The sequence below is a fragment of the Eucyclogobius newberryi genome, unplaced genomic scaffold (assembly GCF_026437365.1).
Source record: "Eucyclogobius newberryi isolate DKJ021-1_F unplaced genomic scaffold, fEucNew1.0.hap1 SCAF_3, whole genome shotgun sequence".
NCBI lineage: Eukaryota > Metazoa > Chordata > Actinopteri > Gobiiformes > Gobiidae > Eucyclogobius > Eucyclogobius newberryi.
In genome coordinates, this window is record NW_027315945.1 from 4,125,462 (window position 1) to 4,151,961 (window position 26,500).

Here is a 26,500-nt window from a genome sequence, read left to right on the forward strand (position 1 = left end):
TGTTTGTGTTTGTGTGTTTGTGTGTTTGTGTGTTTGTGTGTGTTTGTGTGTTTGTGTGTTTGTGTGTTTGTGTGTTTGTGTGTGTTTGTGTGTTTGTGTGTTTGTGTGTGTTTGTGTGTGTTTGTGTGTGTAGTAGTGATGCGACTTGTCCGTCTGGGCCACAGTAAAAACACAAGATTGCACTGAAAACTAACAAAGGCAAATTATCCACAATAATCCAAAGTAATTCATTTCTATCCAACGCAATTAATTCATGGATGACACATTCTTTTGGGGCCATTTCTTTTAAAATAGTTACAAATCCATGTACAATTTCTAACAAACAAAATTCTGTTCACTTGAATGTCACACGGCACTTTCAGATACAACTTTTCTCAGTGGAAACGCTGCTGTAGCAAACGCAATGTTCACTTTGTTTTCTGAATCAAGTGAATAAATTAGCAGCTCATTGACTAAAACGTTGAAGCATTTTTAAAGTTTCATTTTGAAGTGTGAATGTTTTGTCGTTGACTCGGATGTGATGTTTATTGCTCTGATTGTTAAGTTCAACTCATGTTTTGTGATTTATCGAAAATAAATGTATGAAAACACAATGAAGATCATTTGTTTAATCTGATTTTAATGATTAAAACAGGTGAATTTCTAACCCTGAAACCACTTTTCTCAGTTTTCAGTGAAAAAATTATTTAAACAGTTGAATTTGAGGACTTTATAATCAGAGCACAAAATATTTATTTACTGGAGCCTATCCCAGTGACTTCGGGCCTTAGGCGGGGTACACCCTGGACAGTGGCCAACTTGTCGCAGGTTTAACACAGAGACATAGACATTACAGACAGTTCACTCTCACATTCATTCACTTGGGCCAATTTAGAGTCACCAATTTTGCCTCACACATGCATGTGTTTGGACGGTGGGAGGAGCCGGAGAACCCGGAGAGAACCCACGGTAACACGGGGAGAACATGCAGACTCCACCCAGAGAGATCATGTGATGTTGGTCTCTGGTCCGGGAATCGAACCCACGATCTCCTTCTTGGGAGGCAAGAGCACTAACCGCCTTTGCCACCGTGCACCCCACGAAATATTTAAATTGATGAAATTCCTTTTTAAACTAAAATGTTTACTAAGAATTTCAGTGACTATAATTCAAAATAGAAACATGTTTTTTCAGGGATAACAAATTCGAAGTTAGACATTTGTCAGAATTTAAAATTCAAAACACAAATTATCTTTCATAAAAACATATTTTTTTTTTCTTCTCTTTTTTTACAAGTTATGAGTACAATAACCTTATTTAAAAGTAAGAAAGCCTATTGACAAAGTACTTCTGAGGAGTAAAGTATGGTCTGGAGCTTTATGAATGCAGGGATAGTGTTGGCTCCAGGCACGCTGTGAACTCTCACCTCGCATTCAGTTCCTCCTCAAACACAGCCACGCGCTCACCACTTAAACACCAGCTCAGGGACGTACAAACGTGTTGTAGTGATACATGCATCCGTTATACTGAGATACACCTCTTAAAAAAAGTCTACAAATAAAAGAACCTCAACCAAAAAGGGATATTAGAAATGTAGCTCTAGAGAGTCATTTTAGCTATTCCCGGGAGTGAGGGGTGTTCAGAGAGACTGAGGCCTGGAGCAGACCAGGAACCAGACCAGGAACCAGACCAGGAACCAGACCCAGACCTGGAGCAGACCAGGAACCAGACCAGGAACCAGACCAGGAACCAGACCAGGAACCAGACCTGGAACCAGACCTGGAACCAGACCTGGAACCAGACCAGGAACCAGACCTGGAACCAGACCTGGAACCAGACCAGGAACCAGACCAGGAACCAGACCCAGACCTGGAGCAGACCAGGAACCAGACCAGGAACCAGACCAGGAACCAGACCTGGAACCAGACCTGGAACCAGACCTGGAACCAGACCTGGAACCAGACCAGGAACCAGACCTGGAACCAGACCAGGAACCAGACCAGGAACCAGACCAGGAACCAGACCAGGAACCAGACCTGGAACCAGACCTGGAACCAGACCTGGAACCAGACCTGGAACCAGACCTGGAACCAGACCTGGAACCAGACCTGGAACCAGACCCAGACCTGGAGCAGACCAGGAACCAGACCAGGAACCAGACCAGGAACCAGACCTGGAACCAGACCTGGAACCAGACCTGGAACCAGACCCAGACCTGGAGCAGACCAGGAACCAGACCAGGAACCAGACCAGGAACCAGACCAGGAACCAGACCTGGAACCAGACCTGGAACCAGATCTGGAACCAGACCTGGAACCAGACCTGGAACCAGACCTGGAACCAGACCAGGAACCAGACCAGGAACCAGACCTGGAACCAGATCTGGAACAGACCAGGAACCAGACCAGGAACCAGACCTGGAGCAGACCAGGAACCAGACCAGGAACCAGACCTGGAACCAGACCTGGAGCCAGATCTGGAACAGACCAGGAACCAGACCTGGGGGGGCCAGACCTGGGGGCAGACCTGGGGGCAGACCTGGGGCAGACCTGGGGCAGACCTGGGGCAGACCTGGGGCAGACCTGGGGCAGACCTGGGGGCAGACGTGTGGTGGTGGTTGGTACAGCTCAGTTGCTGCAGCAGGTGCGGCTGCTGGGCTGGGCCGTCTCCGTCAGGTCCACTCCCCGGTTGCGACCACTGTTGGCTCCAGCAGCTTGAGGCTCGGTCTTGGGTAACTTCTTGGCTGCAAAGACAAAACACAGTTGATTCAAAATGTGTGAAATGTGTAAAAAATCCCACTCTGCTCCTTCTCTGGGTCCTCCCTTCTCCCCCTCTGAGCTCAACCACATTCACCTGTTCTTCCAAATGCTGTGAGAAAAAGAAGTATTTAAATACTGCGATTTTGCAAGTTCTCTCACTTCGAAAAGATGAAAGTCTGAAATGTTCATCGCAGGTGCATTTCCACTGTGAGAGACAGAATCTAAATGATTTTTAAATAATGTATTTGTATGTTATATTTGAACACCAGTGTTCATATTTGGTACAGAAACTGTGTTTAAAATAACAAAGGTCGATGTTTCCAGGTTTGCACACCCTGCAGCAGGGACTTTGGCCACTCCTCCACAGATCGTTCACACAGTTTCAGCTCCATCCAAACATTAACTATTGGCCTTTGTTGTTAATTGCTTTGTATATAGAAATATACAGAACACAGAAGAGAAAGAACAAAACGGACTGTATATACCGGTATAGAGTACAATAAAAATTTATAAATACATTGAAAAAACTCCAGCAGACATCGACTAAACGTAAATACAAAACAATTTCTAGTGGATTTAATGTATGGAGACTGGCGAGGCCAGTCTAGGGTCAGTGTCATGTTGGAAGACCCATCTTCACTGCTCTGACTGAGAGAAGGAGGGAATCTCACAATCCATGGCCCCATTCTTTCTCTCCTGAACACAGAGCAGTCGTCCTGTCCCCTGTGGAGAAAAGCAGCCCAAAGCTTGATGTTTCCACCCCAATGCTTCACAGTGGGATGGTGTTCTTGGGATGGTCCTCATCCTTCTTCTTCCTCTGCGAGTTGATACCAAAAAGTTCTATTTTGGTCTCTTCTGACCCCATGACTCCTCTGGGTCATCCAGATGGTCATTGGCAAACTTCAGACGAGCCTGGACATGAGCTGACTTAAGCAGGGGAACCTTCCTTGTGATGCATGATTTTAAACCATGGCAGTGTAGTGTGTTACCATGGTAACCTTTGAAACTGTGGTCCCAGCTCTCTTCAGGTCATTGACAAGCTCCTCCCATAGTTCTTGGCTGATTTATCACCGTCCTTATCATCCTTGAACCCCACGAGGTCTTACAGTCCGGGGGAGATTGACAGTCATCTACAGCCTCCTCCATGCTCTAATAATTGCTCCAACAGTTGATCTATTTTCACCAAACTGCTGCCAGAACCCTTTCCAGCCTTGTGGAGGACAGTTTAGTCTCTGGTGTCTTTGTCTGCTCTTTGGTCTTGCCCATGGCAGTAGTGTGCGTGGACAGGTGTCTTTATGCAGCTCCTCATTTAGAGTCATAAGTGGAGACTTTTTAAAAACAGGTCTTTGAAAAATAATTATTGCTGACTGACAGTTGTTCAAATACTTATTTGCAGCAGTAACATACAATTCAATTATTTAAAAATCATACAATGTCATTTCCGGATTATTCTATCTCTCACAGTGGAAATGCACCTACGATGAAAGTTTCAGACCACTCCATCGTTTCTAGGTGGGAGAACTTGTGTGTGTGCGCATGTGTGTGTGTGTATACATACACGTACACACGCGCGTGTGTATGTATACACATACACACACTAGATCCTGTAGTATTTGGAGAGTTAATTTAATACTCACCAATAGCCATGAAAATCTCATTGACGTTCATAGATGTTTTAGCTGATGTTTCCATAAAAAGCAGGCTGTTGTCATCTGCGTATGACTGTGCGTCCTGTAAGAACAACACTGTGCATTAGACGCCACAACACTTGAATAAACATGGCACCCAGAGGTTTGAAAGGACAAACCTGGAAGTCCAGCGCCCTCTTGTTGGCCAGGTCAGCCTTGTTTCCTGCCAGTGCTATTACAATGTTGGGACTGGCTTGTCTCTGGAGCTCTTTCACCCAGTTCTTTGCGCGTACAAAAGACTCCTACCAATGACATTTAGATCAAACAATCAACTGGGATCAAATTAAGAAGGAATGCCAGAAAACGTAGTTTGAACGACAATGGGATTATTGTGTATTCCTCACTTTCACGAGTCAAAGCTGCAACAGCAACGACAGTTTGTTTTCTTTATGACACTAGGTGAGTTTTCTGTAAACAGGACAGACGCTTTCTTTTTGTAGATTTCCATTGGAAAAGAAAAAAGAAAGAAGTGGCTTGAATGCATAAGGTGAGTTTACGTTTTAATATGGGCACTAGGGGTGTAACAATTCATTATATATATATATATATATATATATATATATATATATATATATATATATATATATAATATTATATTATTAACTTTCGGAAGAAGCATCAAGTGAAGCGGCTCACGGTACCATGTGACCGCTCTGACCAATTAGGGAGAGCTGCTAGAGCGGAGCCCAGTTAGCCAAAACTAAAGCTTTGAAGGTGTTTTTAAGAAAACTGTATTATGAACTGGAAAAAAGTCGATAAAAATAAAACGGCCAAAATCACCACAAAATGTTCAAAATGCGCTCTATGGGAAAAATGCTTTCTCGGCTACCAAGGTTTTTTCACTGTAGATGCAAGTGGCCACTGGGGCCGACTCTTGACAGGTTTAAGAGACCAATACTCTATCCAGATCATTGAATAGCTCCAAGAACCAAAGTCACTGCTGGTGAAGACTCTAGTCTCTCAGTTTGAACTGGGATCTCTCTCTCATTCACATGGGACAAGCAATGTCAGTGATTAACTTGTTTTTCCAGACTTTAATTTAGAAATGTAAACTATTTTAGGGTTTGTTTTTAGCGTTAAGTACCTACCGTCACGTCAGACGACGCTCTTTATTACATTGTTGCCGTCAGTGATGACATCCACGTGATCATATTTCTTATGAAACAGTTATGGTCTTATTTAATCCATTCACGCTGACTTTACCCATATCCAAACTCAATACTTTCACAAAGTGCTTCCATGCTGCTTGATCTGCTTCTGTTGCCATCAAACCGTACTTCCAGGGTCACGTTTTACAACCGTTTTTGTTTTGTTTTTTACTTTTTAAATTGTAGAAAACATAATACTTATTGGATTGGACAAGGATCCATAACGAATGAATGTGATTCATTTAGTTCAAAAGTGGATGTAAAATGGGCGTGGAGACATTTAAAATCAATATGAGCTTCAATCCCGGACTAATCACAGTCTAGAATGACCTCAGGAGCTCCGAGTCGGCTGAAATACAGTTGGTCAAATGTTCACATACATTTTCACAGACAAAGACGAGAAACGCAGACATCGGTCATCATTTTGACCATCTATATCCGAGTTCCCTGGGTAAAACCTCTGGTCATCCCTCTGGTCAGCAGCCCACAGCCCTCCTGCCACTCACCTCATTAGTGATGTCATAGACCACGATGGCAGCCTGGGCCCCTCGGTAGTACATGGGGGCCAGGCTGTGGTAGCGCTCCTGTCCGGCCGTGTCCCAGATCTCAAACTTCACCGTCGTGTCATCCAAACATACTGTCTGAGTGAGGAAGGCGGCTGCAGCCAAACAACAACACATTCAGTTCAGCTGCTCCGGCGTTACACATGGTCCACTACACATGGTCCAGTACACATGGTACACATGGTCCAGTACACATGGTCCAGTACACATGGTACACATGGTCCACTACACATGGTCCAGTACACATGGTACACATGGTCCAGTACACATGGTCCAGTACACATGGTCCACTACACATGGTCCACTACACATGGTACACATGGTACACATGGTCCACTACACATGGTACACATGGTCCAGTACACATGGTCCAGTACACATGGTACACATGGTCCACTACACATGGTACACATGGTCCAGTACACATGGTCCAGTACACATGGTCCAGTACACATGGTACACTACACATGGTCCAGTACACATGGTACACATGGTCCAGTACACATGGTCCAGTACTAGTCATAACAGATGCATTCATTTGGGGAATGATTTAATCTACGTCTCATAGCGATGCAAGACCTTTCATATGATTGTGTTGTAGATGATTATCTTATTTATTCATTTTAAAATAATTCATTTATACAGGAGAAACCAAAGAGAACCTGTCTCTAGTTGGCACGCGTCAAATACAAAAGACAAATAAAATAAAGAAACACATGATATCCCGATAAAATGCAAATAAAACATCCAATAAAACAATCAATAACATTAACTAACGCCTAAAACACTTTAGTCATTACAACTCAATGCAGGGCTCAGATGAAGGATTTTCTCTTGTGCTGCAGCAGCTGCTAAACAATACATCATTTTTTTCAAATTTGTACAGCAATTTGATAATTGCATAGCAAAACAACAATCAATATTTTCCATTGACTTAACAAGATTATTTATTACAAATGTGTTTGTAAACATTCTATTAAAAAAAACTCTTAACTTTTAAACACTTCAAAATAAAACGGAAAACTTGCAAATAAAATTAGTTGTTAAACAAATGAATTAACACCAAGTCAGAGCCTTATTTACAACTTTTTTCCATATCATCATCATCAGATGACTATTTACATGAGTCTCATTTACATATTAAATGTCTTTACACTAACAAGTTACATATCACCACCAGAGTCGTCATGACGATGAGCTGTTTGTGTCAGAATGACTTCTCTTACACACACAACACGTTTTGGTTTTGTCCTGGACATGAGTTTGACCCTTTGACTTCCACATCCTCGGGGTTCTCGGGGTGAAAACGGGAGCGATGAGGCGATGAGGGGTTTGACCAGCGCCGCGTCTCACTGATCTCACCACAATAACTACGTGTTACACAATAACTATGTGTAATACATAATTATGTGAGATTAGTGAGAGGCAGCGCTCGTCAAAACCCCTCATCGCCTCCGCGCGAGCTCCCGGTGGCTCCTCCCACTCTCCCAGTGGCTCCTCCCACTCTCCCGGTGGCTCCTCCCGCTCAGCAGTTTTCACACACGCGATCTGTGACAGCAGCAGGGCCCGTCAAGTGTGTCATGTCGTGGTTGACGATCGATTGACGAGTGATCAGTGCTTTTTTTAGGCGCTTTGTTACACAATTGAACACGATTTTTTGTATCGCAAAAGCTGCGATACACACACTTTGTTTCTGACGAATACATCGCATTTGAGAGAAATTACCGCTTATTCTGAACCCTGCAATGAATTACAGATCATTTAAAGAGAAACTGTCACAATTACTAAAAAACACTGTTTAAATAACTGAGCGTTTGATCAAATTAAAGGCAAAGTTAAAGCAATGATTTATAAGATTGACATGAGTGAATCATGTAAAACAGCTTCACATTAATCAGAGATGTTCAAACTCGTTATATGTAGAGGATTTTATAATAACGTGCATTCCTCACAAACTGTTCGATGATATTAGAAGGTGAATCAGATGTCAATATTTTGCAGATTTAGGGGCCACGGGGGTCTTTACAACCCCCCTCGGAACAGGTGAGGGTTGCTGATGTTTGGTTGCCGTTTGTTGTCATAGTTACCCTGCTGCGATGGCGTCTTCAACACATTTGTTTCTATATTTGAACCATTCAATTTGTGATTTCCATTTGATTGTAGTTAATTATGCAGCTCCACGTCATAATATTTGAAATGCATATAATATAATACTAAAAATAAAACTATAAATGATGTCAAAGCTCCTCAGTATCTCAGAATTCCAGGTTTGTTTGGTGTGAAAGTGACTTACCTCCGATTGTGCTCTCTTGGAATTCATGGAACTGTCCTTTGACAAAGCGGAGGACCAGACTGGACTTCCCCACAGCAGACTCTCCTAAAAGCACCAGCTTGAACTGGCAGATTTTGTTGCTTGCGTTGGGCCCGTTAGGTCGTGTGGCTCCGCCTCTACTTGCCATGGTGCACTGTGGTCCCCTCCTGTGGGCGCTCAGGTGACGGTGCTGTGGGTACAACCTGCACACAGGGGCCCTCGTTCAGGTGAAACATGCAGGTGAAAATGGTAGGTGTATATTTGACTGTGGTATTCATGAACCTGTGCACACAGCGCTGCTCCTGCACGTAAGCCCCGCCCTAAACAGACCGGCAACAGTTCGCCCACTTACTCAGTAGAATAAATATCTGAGTTCTCAGACTACTAGATCCACAGATTGATAATGACTGTTGGATGAGAGTCCAAACATCTTGTAAAAAACAGTGTCCAGATGACGACAACCAAATCTTTTTCTCCAGGGAGTGGAGTAGATGTAATCAAATCTAACCTAATAGACATGATCTAATAATAACAGGATAATCACCAGGCTGCTCCAAATAAATAGTCTGTTTGCTGTAACCCGACACCAACATTTTTCAAGTGGGTCAGATGGTAGGTGAATTCTTATTTTTTTAACTTTGAAGGCAACTTTTTTTTCTTTCAAATTTGGCATTTTTTTGACTCGGAGTGACCTCCAGGGGTCAGGCTTCAACAGTCCAGGGGTCAGGCTTCAACAGTCCAGGGGTCAGGCTTCAACAGTCCAGGGGTCAGTCCAGGGGTCAGGCTTCAACAGTCCAGGGGTCAGGCTTCATCAGTCCAGGGGTCAAGCTTCAACAGTCCAGGGGTCAGGCTTCAACAGTCCAGGGGTCAAGCGTCAACAGTCCAGGGGTCAGGCTTCAACAGTCCAGGGGTCAAGCGTCAACTGTCCAGGGGTCAGGCTTCAACTGTCCAGGGGTCAGGCTTCAACAGTCCAGGGGTCAAGCTTCAACAGTCCAGGGGCCAAGCTTCAACAGTCCAGGGGTCAGGCTTCAACAGTCCAGGGGTCAGGCTTCAACAGTCCAGGGGTCAGTCCAGGGGTCAGGCTTCAACAGTCCAGGGGTCAAGCTTCAACAGTCCAGGGGTCAGGCTTCAACAGTCCAGGGGTCAAGCGTCAACAGTCCAGGGGTCAGGCTTCAACAGTCCAGGGGTCAGGCTTCAACAGTCCAGGGGTCAAGCTTCAACAGTCCAGGGGTCAGGCTTCAACAGTCCAGGGGTCGGGCTTCAGCAGTCCAGGGGTCGGGCTTCAACAGTCCAGGGGTCGGGCTTCAACAGTCCAGGGGTCAGGCTTCAACAGTCCAGGGGTCAAGCTTCAGGGGTCAGACTTCAACCCGATCGGGAGACTAAATCTCACGATTTTAAGATATTTCAATCGGCCATTTGTACGTCGTTATCCTTTATTTTGGTAGTGAAGGCGAGCGGGGGGAACATGCGGGGGACACGGGCGCCGCCATCTTTGTTGTGATGACGCTGCTGGGCGTGTTTCAATCCCAGAATGCAATGCGCGAGGAAAATTTAAATCAAGCCCCACCGTGATACAGAGCGACATGTAAGGTGGGCAGTGGCGCTGACAGAGAGAAGTCAACATGTCCAAGCAATAAAGGTTCTTTCATGCATTGACTGTTTTTTTTGTCAAGAATTCGACATTGATATTTGTGTTTGAGTCGGCTGGTTTAATATCTGGTCGGTCGGGTTACGGCAAACAGACATATTATTTTGCTCAGTCCCATCATTATCCTTTAATCCAGGAGTGTCAAACATGCAGCCCACGGCCATATTGATTAATTACCGATAGATATATATCTATACATCTATAGGTTTTGTGGACGTTAATGCGCTAATGTGGAGCTAATGTGGCGCTAATGTGAAGCTAATGTGGAGCTAATGTGGAGCTAATGTGCCGCTAATGTGGAGCTAACTTGGAGCTAACGTGAAGCTAATGTGAAGCTAATGTCGAGCTAATGTGAAGCTAATGTGAAGCTAATGTGAAGCTAATGTCGAGCTAATGTCGAGCTAACAACAAGAACTCACTTTTTTTTACTTTTTATTAAAGGCGGTATGGACGATTTTTCGGCGATTTGAGAACGCAGGCGGAAGTGCACATGCCACTCCCCCGTGCACATGCCACTCCCCCGTGCGAACTGATACAACACACACGTGCGTTTGTTTATTAGCACAACGGAGCGCATCGCATCTCTCGTCTCCCGTAGATTTCTGTCCACTTCTGCGTCAGCTCGAACTGTCTTTCTCCGTCTTCATTTTGTCCCGTACACTGAGGGAACTATATTATGATAGATCCATGCGCTCAGGCACGCGGAAACGTGGGGATGAACCGCACGCGGCTGCAGGTGAGCGATAGGTGCGTTTTATGATTGATACGTGGCAGGACAAATGATTTATCCACGCCACGAGGAAATATGATACAAAAATTGCTGAAAAAAATCGTCCATTCCACCTTTAAGAATATAAGAGTTTTTCTATGTAGAGTATCTGTATCTGTTCTTTTACTTCTGTACCTACTTTGTGTTGCAACATTAGAATTTCCACATTGTGGGACAAATAAAGGCTTATCTTATCTTAAAACACACTTCTGAGATGATGCTCTGGGAGGAAAACATCCAAACCAGAGCAAACCTGGACAGATCAGGAGCTTCAGGTAAAAACACAGATCAGAGTGTAATAAAGTGTGAACATGTCCACGCTAATGTGACTGTGAACACGCTAATGTGACTGTGACACACTAATGTGACTGTGAACACACTAATGTGACTGTGAACACACTAATGTGACTGTGAACACACTAATGTGACTGTGAACACGCTAATGTGACTGTGAACACGCTAATGTGACTGTGAACACGCTAATGTGACTGTGACACACTAATGTGACCGTGAACACACTAATGTGACCGTGAACACACTAATGTGACCGTGAACACACTAATGTGACCGTGAACACACTAATGTGACTGTGACACACTAATGTGACTGTGAACACACTAATGTGACTGTGTCACACTAATGTGACTGTGAACACACTAATGTGACTGTGACACACAAATGTGACTGTGACACACTAATGTGACTGTGACACACTAATGTGACTGTGAACACACTAATGTGACTGTGACACACTAATGTGACCGTGAACACACTAATGTGACCGTGAACACACTAATGTGACCGTGAACACACTAATGTGACTGTGAACACGCTAATGTGACTGTGAACACACTAATGTGACTGTGACACACTAATGTGACTGTGAACACGCTAATGTGACTGTGAACACACTAATGTGACTGTGAACACACTAATGTGACTGTGACACACTAATGTGACTGTGAACACACTAATGTGACTGTGACACACTAATGTGACTGTGAACACACTAATGTGACTGTGAACACACTAATGTGACTGTGAACACACTAATGTGACTGTGAACACACTAATGTGACTGTGAACACACTAATGTGGCTGTGACACACTAATGTGACTGTGAACACACTAATGTGACTGTGAACACACTAATGTGACCGTGAACACACTAATGTGACCGTGAACACACTAATGTGACTGTGAACACACTAATGTGACCGTGAACACACTAATGTGACCGTGAACACACTAATGTGACTGTGAACACGCTAATGTGACTGTGAACACACTAATGTGACTGTGACACACTAATGTGACTGTGAACACGCTAATGTGACTGTGAACACACTAATGTGACTGTGAACACACTAATGTGACTGTGACACACTAATGTGACTGTGAACACACTAATGTGACTGTGACACACTAATGTGACTGTGAACACACTAATGTGACTGTGAACACACTAATGTGACTGTGACACACTAATGTGACTGTGACACACTAATGTGACCGTGAACACACTAATGTGACCGTGAACACACTAATGTGACTGTGAACACGCTAATGTGACTGTGAACACACTAATGTGACTGTGACACACTAATGTGACTGTGAACACGCTAATGTGACTGTGAACACACTAATGTGACTGTGAACACACTAATGTGACTGTGACACACTAATGTGACTGTGACACACTAATGTGACTGTGACACACTAGATTAGATCAGACTCATATTCACAGAGGAATTAGTTTAATGAGGAAGTCTAGACGCGGCAGAAAACAAAGACACACACGGAGGACTAACGAGTTGGCCAGGGGTCTGAAGTCTGCAAAATCACACCACAATTTGATGTTTTATCTCTATAAGATCTCACAGGGGCAGAATTCAACATCACAAATCAGCATTGGACTTTGACTTTCAGAGAAGTCAAAATATCATAACAATATTAATTGACTAAAAACAGGACAAAAGCACTAAAACCCAGACAACGCAAACCCAGTGTTTACCAGAAACCTGACTCGACCAGTGCGAAGCAGACTTAAGACAAGACCAGGGCTAAACCAAGACTAAAACCATATCTACAAAAAAAACATGGATAAACTATGAAGCAGGACTAAAACATGACTAAAACGGGTCTAAACCAGGACTAAAACGGGTCTAAAGCAGGACTAAAGCAGGTCTAAACCAGGACTAAAACCAGGTCTGAAGCAGGACTAAACCAGGACTAAACCAGGTCTGAAGCAGGACTAAAGCAGGTCTAAACCAGGACTAAAACCAGGTCTGAAGCAGGACTAAACCAGGTCTAAAGCAGGATTAAACCAGGTCTAAACCAGGTTTACAGCAGGACTAAAGCAGAACGATTACATCTGACAAATATTCACGGAGAAATGAGCTTATGAATTTAGACGCGCCAAAACAAAAGTGCACATGTCCCGGGACGAGACCGCGGTCCATCGTTCATAACCCAACACGTGGGACAAGCCGCACATCACGCACAGTCTGGTGGACCGTGGACTGCGCAGGCCTTTCAGCCAACCACGAAGCCCGGAAACACGCCGTCCTCCGGTGCCACGGCGCGTAAAGTTCCTTGTTGTGGAGCGGACTTCAAACACGCGGAGCACGCCGTCCCAACATCTACACCACGTCATCAACCAAGCTGTGCGTGTCTCAGAGGGACGTTTCAGCGGGGAAAATGTAAACAAACGTACAGCGCATCAGCACGTGAGGCGGCAGTGCACGTCGCCAGGCAACGGACTAAACCAATGTGTCACAACTGAAGGGGCGGAGCAGTTCTCTTTAGTTTTTCAGACTTATTTAATCAGAGTGAGTGGTGTGTGTGAGACAGAAGACATGAGACTGAGGACATGAGACCATCACAACACACCTGAGACTGAGGACATGAGACAGAAGACCATCACAACACACCAGAGACTGAGGACATGAGACCATCACAACACACCTGAGACTGAGGACATGAGACAGAAGACCATCACAACACACCAGAGACTGAGGACATGAGACCATCACAACACACCTGAGACTGAGGACATGAGACAGAAGACCATCACAACACACCAGAGACTGAGGACATGAGACCATCACAACACACCTGAGACTGAGGACATGAGACAAAAGACATGAGACCATCAGAGACAGAAGACCATCACAACACACCAGAGACTGAGGACATGAGACAGAAGACCATCACAACACACCAAAGACTGAGGACATGAGAACATCACAACACAACTGAGACTGAGGACATGAGACCATCACAACACACCAGAGGCTGAGGACATGAGACCATCACAACACACCTGAGACTGAGGACAAGAGACATGAGACAGAAGACATGAGACCATCACAACACACCAGAAACTGAGGACATGAGAACATCACAACACAACTGAGACTGAGGACATGAGACAGAAGACATGAGACCATCACAACACACCAGAAACTGAGGACATGAGAACATCACAACACAACTGAGACTGAGGACATGAGACAGAAGACATGAGACCATCACAACACACCAGAGGCTGAGGACATGAGAACATCACAACACAACTGAGACTGAGGACATGAGACAGAAGACATGAGACCATCACAACACACCAGAGGCTGAGGACATGAGAACATCACAACACAACTGAGACTGAGGACATGAGACAGAAGACATGAGACCATCACAACACACCAGAGACTGAGGACATGAGAACATCACAACACAACTGAGACTGAGGACATGAGACAGAAGACATGAGACCATCACAACACACCAGAGACTGAGGACATGAGACCATCACAACCCAACTGAGACTGAGGACATGAGACAGAATACATGAGACCATCACAACACACCAGAGACTGAGGACATGAGACCATGTACCAAACAATGTCAACAACGCATTTGGGACAAAGGACCATGGGACATGTCCACGACACTGCAGCCCACAGTAATTACGCAAACACGTTGTTGACTCATGTTTGTCATTACGACATAACAAACCGCACTGTTGTTGTTGACTCTACTTAGCGTAATGAAATTAGCGTTAGCATTGAGATACACAGAGAGAGTTTAAGGGACTGAGGCTGTCTTTGCTTCAGTCTTCAAGCGCGTCCACAGAACCCAAACACTGGGCCTGTCCCTCATCTTCACTGTGGGCAGACAAAGTACCATCAGATCTGGGTGTGTACAGCTAATGACAGCTAACGCCAGCGACTGCTTACCTGTCAATTATTTACACGTTTATTCTCCAAGCTATTGGGTTAATCCGGTGTTATTCTGTGTATGAGGCGGTAAGAGGACAGCCAGAGTCAGGGAAGACACGGTGGACACACACAGACCTGTCCCGGTCAGGTGTAAACAGTGGGACTAGCGGCGCTGTCGCAGGGCGGGCTAGCTCCGTGGCTATCTCCCCCAGAAAACAGCTGAGAGGTGCTAATGCTATGTGCTAATGCTATGTGCTAATGCTATGTGCTAACGCAGGGAGAGGAGCTTTGGGAGGAGCCCTTTAACAGCTTCTGACCACAGCAGCTACTCACCCTCTGAAACAGCGCTGGTCAGTGTCCAGCACAGATGAGAACGGGGCTGGTGTGTGTGAAGTGTCCGGTCACGGGGCTTAGAGCTGGACACAGCGGCTACTGGAACATGACCGGGGCTCTCATCTGTTCCACTGGCTCTCTCTGAGGCTGCACTTCCCTTCACACACACTGCAGCACACACAGGGCAAAGCTACTGTTATTCATGCAAATCCACCATTAGTCTGTTTTAACAAGCATAACGTTCAATAAAACTCATTTTAAGAGGCTGCAATTATGATAATTACAATGTTATAATATGGCATTATTATGATGATTATGATGGTGATTATTATTATTATACAGTCCTCATCACAAATAGTAAATGATATATTGCATGATCTATTTAACCTGTAACGAATAAAACTAGCCCATGCTCAATCCATCTATCTAGCCCAGTGAAGGCTGAGCCGTTGCCTGGCAACTAGAACTAAACAAGTGAATGCAGCAGTGAAGCTAACGTAACCTACCTATTTGTTAACCTGCCTAAAGTTAAGTGTGTAACGACTACAAACAATTGGAAACTTTAGCTTTTAGTTCATAATATAACGATTAATAATACAATGGTAAGTTTCAATTCAGTTATAAAATATTTGTTGTACAGTTTGAATGTAACAGAATTTTTGACACTAGGCTGGAAAAGCTCTGCCTGCAGGAGACACAGCAAAGCAGTGCTTACAAGAACCACCCAAGGTTTGTCTTCACTCAGCTCTTTCTTAAGGAAACTTTACAATGTAGAGCTTGTGACTAATCTGTTATTTAGGATTTATGTTATAATACAATATAACATAAAGAAACCAATTCATACTAATGTATTAGTCTTAGGCCTTCACACTTGTTGTTCTAAACTGAGCCCATTCAGTTGTGATGAGCAGATCGATATGAAATATCAATGTATCAATACTGAGAGGTAATGAAAAGTATCAATACTGCAAAAATATTGATACTTAAAATTCCCCCAAAAAATCTGATACATCTTGTTTATATATTTTTATATATTCCAGGTTTTCTGCACATTTATTTACTTTTCATATTAGTTCAAGCAGAGGTTGAAAGAACATATTGATGGCCAACATCAAATTGTTCATAGTTGAAGAGTTTCAATGCATTTTATTACAAAGCTCATAGGTATCAGATCATTATTGGACTATTAGTATTACTTGGTGTCGGATTGAATTAAAAAACAGTGGTATCGCCTATCACTACTTTTTGGTCCTGATGTTTTGGGTTTTAGTTATTTAGTACCAATTTTGATGCCTTGAATGTTTTAATTTGCCTCACAATTTGTGCAATATGTATTCACTCCATACTGGAGGTGGTAAGCTATTGAAGCCACTGCTGCCCCGGGGCAGACTGACAGAAACAATGCTACAATCTGCTTTATCTGCCCCTCCGACCACCATCACTCATGTATGCATTCATTGTTGATGCGTTTTCCCATCCTCATTTAGTAGTTGATTTTCATGTGAATTAAACAAAACTTACATTTAAATCAGACATGCTTGTGTTATTGTAAAAAGGATATTTATGAAAAAACCAAAACCAAAAGACATTCTTTTTAATAATACCCATTCTCTTGTACTGTTTGTTTACTGACTCAACATATCCTCTCATACAAAGCCTCAGACCCCTCCTGAGGTGAGGAAATTCCGCCACAGTAACCAGCCAGAGGCAGGAGAGATCAGAGTGCATCATGGGAAAGCTCGAGATCCAGATGTGGCCAGCACTTTGGTCCATGGGGTCAGCACCAAAGCCTCCCTCTCTGTAAGTCTGGAAGACTTGTCTATCTTTACTTTTATCACAGGGTTAAGATTGGCTATATGTTGTTTTTTTTTTACAATTTAATGCATTATTAATGCACTTACGCAATATGTAAATTCAATAAAATGAATGGATTAGTGTTGTCGCAGTATAAACATTTCAAATACATTTTGATAAGTAAAGCTTTGATGCTTAATACACTTATTTTGAAACAAAAATGCTGCACCCGTTTTTATAAACAACAAAACAATTTATTTTTTGTCAGATTTAATTTTGGTGTGTTTTGTTCTTTCTAACAGAGCTCTGACTTGCTGAATCCTCCAAAGAGCTCGGTGTTCCAAGAAAAGCTGCAGGAGCTGCGCGAGGCGGTGTACACGTCCCGTCAGAGGGCGCCACTGGGTCGGTCCCAGAGCGGACAACTGCAACTCGACCCGCACATTGTGTTTGGGGTCAGGAACACCACAGGTCAGTGAGACAGCACGGTGGAACTAAAGACGCTAAAGATATTGAATAATGTTGCAATTATGGATCTAAAATAAATGTATTTCTAACTAGCTACAGTGGGTTGCAATAGTATTCCTTCCCCTGGGACATTCTGTCACGTCACTATCACTGGTGTGTGTGGAGCTTTAGTATGTCGTGCACTGTAAAACAATACAAATGTCCTCTCGGGGACAAGTAAGTTTACCTACATTACCATACATACTTAAATAAATTCAATTGTATTGGCATTTTTTGTGAAGAGAGAGAGAGAGTGGCACACAATGGTGAAGTGGAAGGAAAATTATACATGATTTCTAGATTTAAAATAAATAAATAAATGGTATTAAGCCTCTACATGACATGATGGCTGCTGAAAGACTGAATGTTTACCTAATGATTAAATAGAATCCACATGTATGTAATCTAGTCTCAGTGTAAATGCAGCTGTTCTGTGAAGGCCACAGACGTTTGTTGAGTGTTGAGGAGAAAGCACCATCATGAAGTCCAAGCAACCCACGAAACAGGTCAGGGATTGAAAGCAGGGTCAGGTGGACTTCCAGTTATGACGCGCGCTCGCTCCACCACTGCCGAAATGTGCCTTTAAAATCACAGTTTCACCCACATAATCCAAAGAAACGAGGAGCAAGAGACGAGTAAACACGGAAAACACAAGACAAACAATCAAAGCTGATGGACCATGGCCTCGGTGGAAAACAGACCGCCTCACAAGCTAACGAGACTAGCATGGCTCACAAGCCCAGCGTGGCAGCCAAATGCCCTCTCCCGATCCAAAACCCGACCAAATCCAAGCCAACATAATGGAGCTGAAGAGCAGCATGTTTCAGACATTATGGATGAGTTGCAGGAGCCGAGGTCGTGACACTGTGGACGGAGAACAATAATATGAAAAGCAAAATCCTGGATTTGGAATACAGGTCCCGCAGAAAAACATCTCAGACTTGTGGGAGTTCCTGAGTGTGATCAGGGGGACAAAGTTTCCTTGAGATGATTCCAGAACTCTTTTTCTGGGACTTGAGTTGCAGTCCCCCATAACAATAGAAAGAGCACATCACCTGGGCGAAGACAAGCCGCTGATAAACCCTGAGGCCTGATTATAAGGCAAACACGTATTCTTTCCCCCGGATGTTCCATACAAGGTGTGCCAACAACGAAAAAGGTTTTGAGACAACTGAGGCGTGGGTTTTTGTTCCAAGTTCTGAAGACCTTTGAACGTAAAAAACACACGCTCCAAACACTTGCAGAGGCAGAAGTGCTCAACACAGAGAACTGAACAGCAACAAGAAATGGAACTACCAGTGTGAGGTGTGTGAGTTCAAGTCATGGTCACGTCATGAGACAATTCAGTTGATTTGAATGAGAATGATGATCGTAGCGCGAGTTATTTGTTTCGACATTAGACTTTACGGTCCATGTTGGCAGTTCATCCATCCATTTTCTACCGCTTGTTCCCTTTCGGGGTCGCGGGTGACTGGAGCCTATCCCAGTGACTTCGGGCCTTAGGCGGGGTACACCCTGGACAGTGGCCAACTTGTCGCAGGGCCAACACAGAGACATAGACATTACAGACACTTCACTCTCACATTCATTCACTTGGGCCAATTTAGAGTTACCAATTTTTACCTAACACATGCATGTGTTTGGACGGTGGGAGGAGCCGGAGAACCCGGAGAGAACCCACGGTTACACGGGGAGAACATGCAGACTCCACCCAGAGAGATCATGTGATGTTGGTCTGGTCCGGGAATCGAACCCATGATCTCCTTCTTGGGAGGCAAGAGCGCTAACCGCCTTTGCCACCGTGCACCCCGTTGGCAGTTGGCAGTTCATTTAGTGCGAAAAAACTCTGTCCAGTTACATGACTACAACCTGTGGATGGAATGTACACGTGGCAGATCTGTTTACTGTCAATTTAAAAGGACTTAGATCCAACTAAAGAGGACTGATCTAGAACCCCATGGACCTGATGTGTGCAGGGCTGGATGTGCGAGAGCTGCTGAATCCTCCTAAGTCCAGAGCGGAGGTGGAGCGAGAGGCGCTGGAGGCACATGAGCTCTACGTCCACAGCCACAACCACTACTTTGTTGGTAAGGAAACATCTTTTATGATTCAAACTGGTCCCATCAACACTGCTGTCGATGTTGCTCTGTCTGATCATTTCTGTGTCTTCTTTGACCTGTCTGTTATTCATAAACCACCGGCTGATCTCAAAGAGACACATGAACTAGAACTGAACTGATCAACTTTGAAAATGTCTCGTGTTCTAATGTAAATGATTATTTCAACTCTGTTACATCGAGTGTTCTCAGTGTTTTGGACGCCATTGCCCCTGTGAGGATTCAAATGGTTCAACATGGACCGGCCTCCTGCTGGTGCCAGAGTCAGGACTAAACATGGACCGGCCTCCTGCTGGTGCCAGAGTCAGGACTAAACATGGACCGGCCTCCTGCTGGTGCCAGAGTCAGGACTAAACATGGAGCGGCCTCCTGCTGGTGCCAGAGTCAGGACTAAACATGGAGCGGCCTCCTGCTGGTGCCAGAGTCAGGACTAAACATGGAGCGGCCTCCTGCTGGTGCCAGAGTCAGGACTAAACATGGAGCGGCCTCCTGCTGGTGCCAGAGTCAGGACTAAACATGGAGCGGCCTCCTGCTGGTGCCAGAGTCAGGACTAAACATGGAGCGGCCTCCTGCTGGTGCCAGAGTCAGGACTAAACATGGAGCGGCCTCCTGCTGGTGCCAGAGTCAGGACTAAACATGGAGCGGCCTCCTGCTGGTGCCAGAGTCAGGACTAAACATGGAGAATCTGTGTTTCAGTTTTGTGCAGCTAAATTCTGGAACATTCCGTAAGATGTGACACAGGTTCTACTCTGACAATGTTCAAATCTAGACGGGGGGAAATAGTTTAGTTGTGCATATGACTGAAAGGATTGTATTTGCAGTATTTTTTATGTCTCAAAGACATGACAAAAATCACAAAATAGTTTGAGATTTTGGTGCATTTTTCCTGTTGTGTGAAGCACTTTGAATTGTCTTGTGTATAAATTGTGCTCTATAAATAAACTTGCCTTTTTCTTGCCTGGCCTATTGTTTAGCCCTATTCAGTCTGTGGTTTATAGCAATAGAGTGTTATGATGTAATTGTATATGTTGTATTCTGCTCCTCTTTATGTGAATGTGTTACACTGTGAAATAGAGTTGTCATTATGGTGCTCTCCAATAGAGGGCGCACTTGTCCTGGTGTGCAGGCTGCTCAGAGCTGTCGAGCACGTTATGCACCACATGTACCAGAAGTTGGAGTTAAAGACACGGCTGAAATTGAGATACAACACAGTCCCACTCACAGAAAGGTCTTTGGTCCAATTCCCTGACATTGACTTTCTATGTGACGTTTGCCTTGTGTCTGTGAAATACAAGCATCAGCTGGAACTCCTGCACATGTTGTATATTAGAATCATTTATGTATAAATAGCTTAGTTTGGTTGTAGTTATCATGATTGTTGTGTAAAATGCCACATTGGGCTCTTTACCTGAATCTCTGACGTAGTGAAAAAGAAAGCTGTTTGTGGCCAGTTCAAATCCATGTCTGTCTGTTGTAAAATGGTTGATTAATGAAGGCAAAATGAGCACTGAAATAATGAAACAAGTTATTATTCCGGCCTATTTTTCCTAAGACTAAAATTGCCTTTAATTCAAACTGAAGCTGTTTCTGGACCTTTGGAGTTGAAACAAAATGTTTTGGGTCTTTGTGACGCTGAGACTGTTTTGGCCTCTGATGTCTCATTTACTCTCATTAATTATAAGAGGTCACAAGCTGTGCAGAGGAGCCATGTGTACTCGAGTAAACTTACTTCAAAACTGTTTTTTAAATGTTTACATAATCATGCGCCACCACACACCAGAACCTGAGCCTCTGTGAGTGGGGACTGTGTGGTTCCAAACACCTGAGCCTCTGTGAGTGGGGACTGTGTGGTTCCAAACACCTGAGCCTCTGTGAGTGGGGACTGTGTGGTTCCAAACACCTGAGCCTCTGTGAGTGGGGACTGTGTGGTTCCAAACACCAGAGCCTCTGTGAGTGGGGACTGTGTGGTTCCAAACACCTGAGCATCTGTGAGTGGGGACTGTGTGGTTCCAAACACCAGAGCCTCTGTGAGTGGGGACTGTGTGGTTCCAAACACCTGAGCCTCTGTGAGTGGGGACTGTGTGGTTCCAAACACCAGAGCCTCTGTGAGTGGGGACTGTGTGGTTCCAAACACCTGAGCCTCTGTGAGTGGGGACTGTGTGGTTCCAAACACCAGAGCCTCTGTGTGTGGGGACTGTGTGGTTCCAAACACCAGAGCCTCTGTGTGTGGGGACTGTGTGGTTCCAAACACCAGAGCCTCTGTGTGTGGGGACTGTGTGGTTCCAAACACCAGAGCCTCTGTGAGTGGGGACTGTGTGGTTCCAAACACCTGAGCCTCTGTGAGTGGGGACTGTGTGGTTCCAAACACCAGAGCCTCTGTGTGTGGGGACTGTGTGGTTCCAAACACCAGAGCCTCTGTGAGTGGGGACTGTGTGGTTCCAAACACCAGAGCCTCTGTGTGTGGGGACTGTGTGGTTCCAAACACCAGAGCCTCTGTGTGTGGGGACTGTGTGGTTCCAAACACCAGAGCCTCTGTGAGTGGGGACTGTGTGTTTCCAAACACCAGAGCCTCTGTGTGTGGGGACTGTGTGGTTCCAAACACCAGAGCCTCTGTGTGTGGGGACTGTGTGGTTCCAAACACCAGAGCCTCTGTTTGTGGGGACTGTGTGGTTCCAAACACCAGAGCCTCTGTTTGTGGGGACTGTGTGGTTCCAAACACCAGAGCCTCTGTGAGTGGGGACTGTGTGGTTCCAAACACCAGAGCCTCTGTGTGTGGGGACTGTGTGGTTCCAAACACCAGAGCCTCTGTGTGTGGGGACTGTGTGGTTCCAAACACCAGAGCCTCTGTGTGTGGGGACTGTGTGGTTCCAAACACCAGAGCCTCTGTGAGTGGGGACTGTGTGGTTCCAAACACCAGAGCCTCTGTGAGTGGGGACTGTGTGGTTCCAAACACCAGAGCCTCTGTGTGTGGGGACTGTGTGGTTCCAAACGCCAGAGCCTCTGTGTGTGGGGACTGTGTGGTTCCAAACGCCAGAGCCTCTGTGTGTGGGGACTGTGTGGTTCCAAACGCCAGAGCCTCTGTGTGTGGGGACTGTGTGGTTCCAAACGCCAGAACCTCTGTGAGCGGGGACTGTGTGGTTCCAAACACCAGAACCTCTGTGAGCGGGGACTGTGTGGTTCCAAACACCAGAACCTCTGTGAGCGGGGACTGTGTGGTTCCAAACACCAGAACCTCTCTGAGTGGGGACTGTGTGGTTCCAAACACCAGAACCTCTGTGAGTGGGGACTGTGTGGTTCCAAACACCAGAGCCTCTGTGAGTGGGGACTGTGTGGTTCCAAACACCAGAGCCTCTGTGTGTGGGGACTGTGTGGTTCAAAAACACCAGAACCTCTGTGAGTGGGGACTGTGTGGTTCCAAACACCTGAGCCTCTGTGAGTGGGGACTGTGTGGTTCCAAACACCAGAGCCTCTGTGTGTGGGGACTGTGTGGTTCCAAACACCAGAGCCTCTGTGTGTGGGGACTGTGTGGTTCCAAACACCAGAGCCTCTGTGTGTGGGGACTGTGTGGTTCCAAACACCAGAGCCTCTGTGTGTGGGGACTGTGTGGTTCCAAACACCAGAGCCTCTGTGTGTGGGGACTGTGTGGTTCCAAACACCAGAGCCTCTGTGTGTGGGGACTGTGTGGTTCCAAACACCAGAGCCTCTGTGTGTGGGGACTGTGTGGTTCCAAACACCAGAGCCTCTGTGTGTGGGGACTGTGTTGTTCCAAACACCAGAGCCTCTGTGTGTGGGGACTGTGTGGTTCCAAACACCAGAGCCTCTGTGTGTGGGGACTGTGTGGTTCCAAACACCAGAGCCTCTGTGTGTGGGGACTGTGTTGTTCCAAACACCAGAGCCTCTGTGTGTGGGGACTGTGTGGTTCCAAACGCCAGAGCCTCTGTGTGTGGGGACTGTGTGGTTCCAAACGCCAGAGCCTCTGTGTGTGGGGACTGTGTGGTTCCAAACGCCAGAGCCTCTGTGTGTGGGGACTGTGTGGTTCCAAACACCAGAGCCTCTGTGTGTGGGGACTGTGTGGTTCCAAACACCAGAGCCTCTGTGTGTGGGGACTGTGTGGTTCCAAACACCAGAGCCTCTGTGTGTGGGGACTGTGTGGTTCCAAACACCAGAGCCTCTGTGTGTGGGGACTGTGTGGTTCCAAACACCAGAGCCTCTGTGTGTGGGGACTGTGTTGTTCCAAACACCAGAGCCTCTGTGTGTGGGGACTGTGTGGTTCCAAACACCAGAGCCTCTGTGTGTGGGGACTGTGTGGTTCCAAACACCAGAGCCTCTGTGTGTGGGGACTGTGTGGTTCCAAACACCAGAGCCTCTGTGTGTGGGGACTGTGTTGTTCCAAACACCAGAGCCTCTGTGTGTGGGGACTGTGTGGTTCCAAACACCAGAGCCTCTGTGTGTGGGGACTGTGTGGTTCCAAACACCAGAGCCTCTGTGTGTGGGGACTGTGTGGTTCCAAACACCAGAGCCTGTGTGTGGGGACTGTGTGGTTCCAAACACCAGAGCCTCTGTGTGTGGGGACTGTGTGGTTCCAAACACCAGAGCCTCTGTGTGTGGGGACTGTGTGGTTCCAAACACCAGAGCCTCTGTGTGTGGGGACTGTGTGGTTCCAAACACCAGAGCCTCTGTGTGTGGGGACTGTGTGGTTCCAAACACCAGAGCCTCTGTGTGTGGGGACTGTGTGGTTCCAAACACCAGAGCCTGTGTGTGGGGACTGTGTGGTTCCAAACACCAGAGCCTCTGTGTGTGGGGACTGTGTGGTTCCAAACACCAGAGCCTCTGTGTGTGGGGACTGTGTGGTTCCAAACACCAGAGCCTCTGTGTGTGGGGACTGTGTGGTTCCAAACACCAGAGCCTCTGTGTGTGGGGACTGTGTGGTTCCAAACACCAGAGCCTCTGTGTGTGGGGACTGTGTGGTTCCAAACACCAGAGCCTCTGTGTGTGGGGACTGTGTGGTTCCAAACACCAGAGCCTCTGTGTGTGGGGACTGTGTGGTTCCAAACACCAGAGCCTCTGTGTGTGGGGACTGTGTGGTTCCAAACACCAGAGCCTGTGTGTGGGGACTGTGTGGTTCCAAACACCAGAGCCTCTGTGAGTGGGGACTGTGTGGTTCACGAAACAGCAGTTTGTGCTTAAACTAGTGCCATATTCTGCTGTGCTTTATGTCATGATCCACTCGTGCATTCTACTGTAGTGTTTATGTCTAATAATAAGATTGAAATGTATAGCGCTGATCAAACTAATAAGAGTAAAATATATATCCGATCACTGACCCGGACGCAACATCCGACATCCGGGTCCAATGTCCGATCTCGTGGTCAGATCGGGACGTGCCTTTCACATTGTATGAAGCTTTTGTCACTTAATTGACCCACAGTAGGAAGAGAAAACAACAAGGATCTGTTACACTGTACAATATATTACTCAAGTAAAAGTCTCTTTAACTAAGAGTTACTCGCATAGAGTAAAAGTATAATGTCAAGATACTCCAGGGAGTACAATTTCTTGAAAAAAGTTACTTAAGTAAATGTAACTGAGTACTATGCAAGGGGAAATCTGATTTCAAATCCTGCCCTGAAGGGTTTTTTCTGGATATCTTTGGGAGTGAAGCTGCTGCTGGAGGAATGGACAGTAGACTAGATGAAGCTAATATCACTCAAATGATATAAGGACTGTCCTATAAAAGGCCTGTTCACATTGAGTTGTTTTTAGGCTTATAAATACATGTGTGGGTTTGGAGTACAAATGATTCTCATTCATCCAAAACTGGTTGATTTGACTCTAGATAAATAAAAACTTAAGTTTTGCATAACATTATGTTCATGAAGTGGGATGTATTTACACAGAGCAGCCACAGGGGGGCGATGTGAGCTCTGAGAGTGGTGAATATGAATGAAGGATTATATTATATAAGCTATAATAGGATACAACATGTATATTTTCATAACACAGGCCATTTTAATAGGATCAATTGTAGAGCACGGAGTTTAAGACTGGAGATTTACAGATTTTGAAAGCATCAAAAGTTTTTTTCAGGGATTGTGCCCACAAACGGTTGTTTCAGAGTTTTGTTTCGACGATGAGTTTTGTGTTGTCATGACAACTCCAGCTGTCGTTCTTTCTGTCCTGCTCCTTCAGGTGAACGTATAAACAGGAAGTACAACCTCCCTCACTTCAGCTCGGACAGTGTGTTCGGACTCACGACTCCTCACGACCACCACGGACGTGACATCAACAAGACTCTGCAGTGGATCCACCATGATGAGCTGTATAACACACACACTCTAACAACAACACACACTAACACACACTAACACACACACACACTCCACATACACCACATACACTACACACACACAAACATACACACACACACTCTAACAACAACACACACTAACACACACTAACACACTAACACACACACTACACACACACTAACACACACACACACTCCACATACACCACATACACTACACACACACAAACATACACACACACACACACTCTAACAACAACACACACTAACACATATTAACACACTAACACACACACTCCACACACACACTCTAACAACAACACACACTAACACACACTAACACACACACACACTCCA

The 26,500-nt window shown here is 45.4% G+C and overlaps 2 protein-coding genes across 2 annotated transcripts in view; one reads left to right on the forward strand and one right to left on the reverse strand.

Moving 5' to 3' along the window:
* The window catches only part of rab5ab (RAB5A, member RAS oncogene family, b), a 17,759-nt gene extending 2,194 nt beyond the window's left edge, over positions 1-15,565 (reverse strand). The window contains exons 1-6 of the mRNA XM_072460261.1: positions 15,422-15,565; positions 8,431-8,651; positions 6,081-6,232; positions 4,546-4,668; positions 4,376-4,469; positions 1-2,722 (exon numbers count right to left, since the gene is read on the reverse strand). The exon at positions 1-2,722 is cut by the window's left edge and continues 2,194 nt beyond it. Coding sequence (XP_072316362.1) covers positions 2,607-2,722; positions 4,376-4,469; positions 4,546-4,668; positions 6,081-6,232; positions 8,431-8,596 — 651 coding nt within the window. The 5' untranslated portion in view covers positions 8,597-8,651; positions 15,422-15,565 and the 3' untranslated portion in view covers positions 1-2,606. The remainder of the gene's footprint in view (positions 2,723-4,375; positions 4,470-4,545; positions 4,669-6,080; positions 6,233-8,430; positions 8,652-15,421) is intronic.
* The window catches only part of efhb (EF-hand domain family, member B), a 21,889-nt gene continuing 10,197 nt past the window's right edge, over positions 14,809-26,500 (forward strand). Inside the window, exons 1-6 of the mRNA XM_072460799.1 lie at positions 14,809-14,832; positions 16,091-16,150; positions 17,078-17,221; positions 17,518-17,683; positions 19,696-19,806; positions 26,026-26,155. Coding sequence (XP_072316900.1) covers positions 14,809-14,832; positions 16,091-16,150; positions 17,078-17,221; positions 17,518-17,683; positions 19,696-19,806; positions 26,026-26,155 — 635 coding nt within the window. The remainder of the gene's footprint in view (positions 14,833-16,090; positions 16,151-17,077; positions 17,222-17,517; positions 17,684-19,695; positions 19,807-26,025; positions 26,156-26,500) is intronic.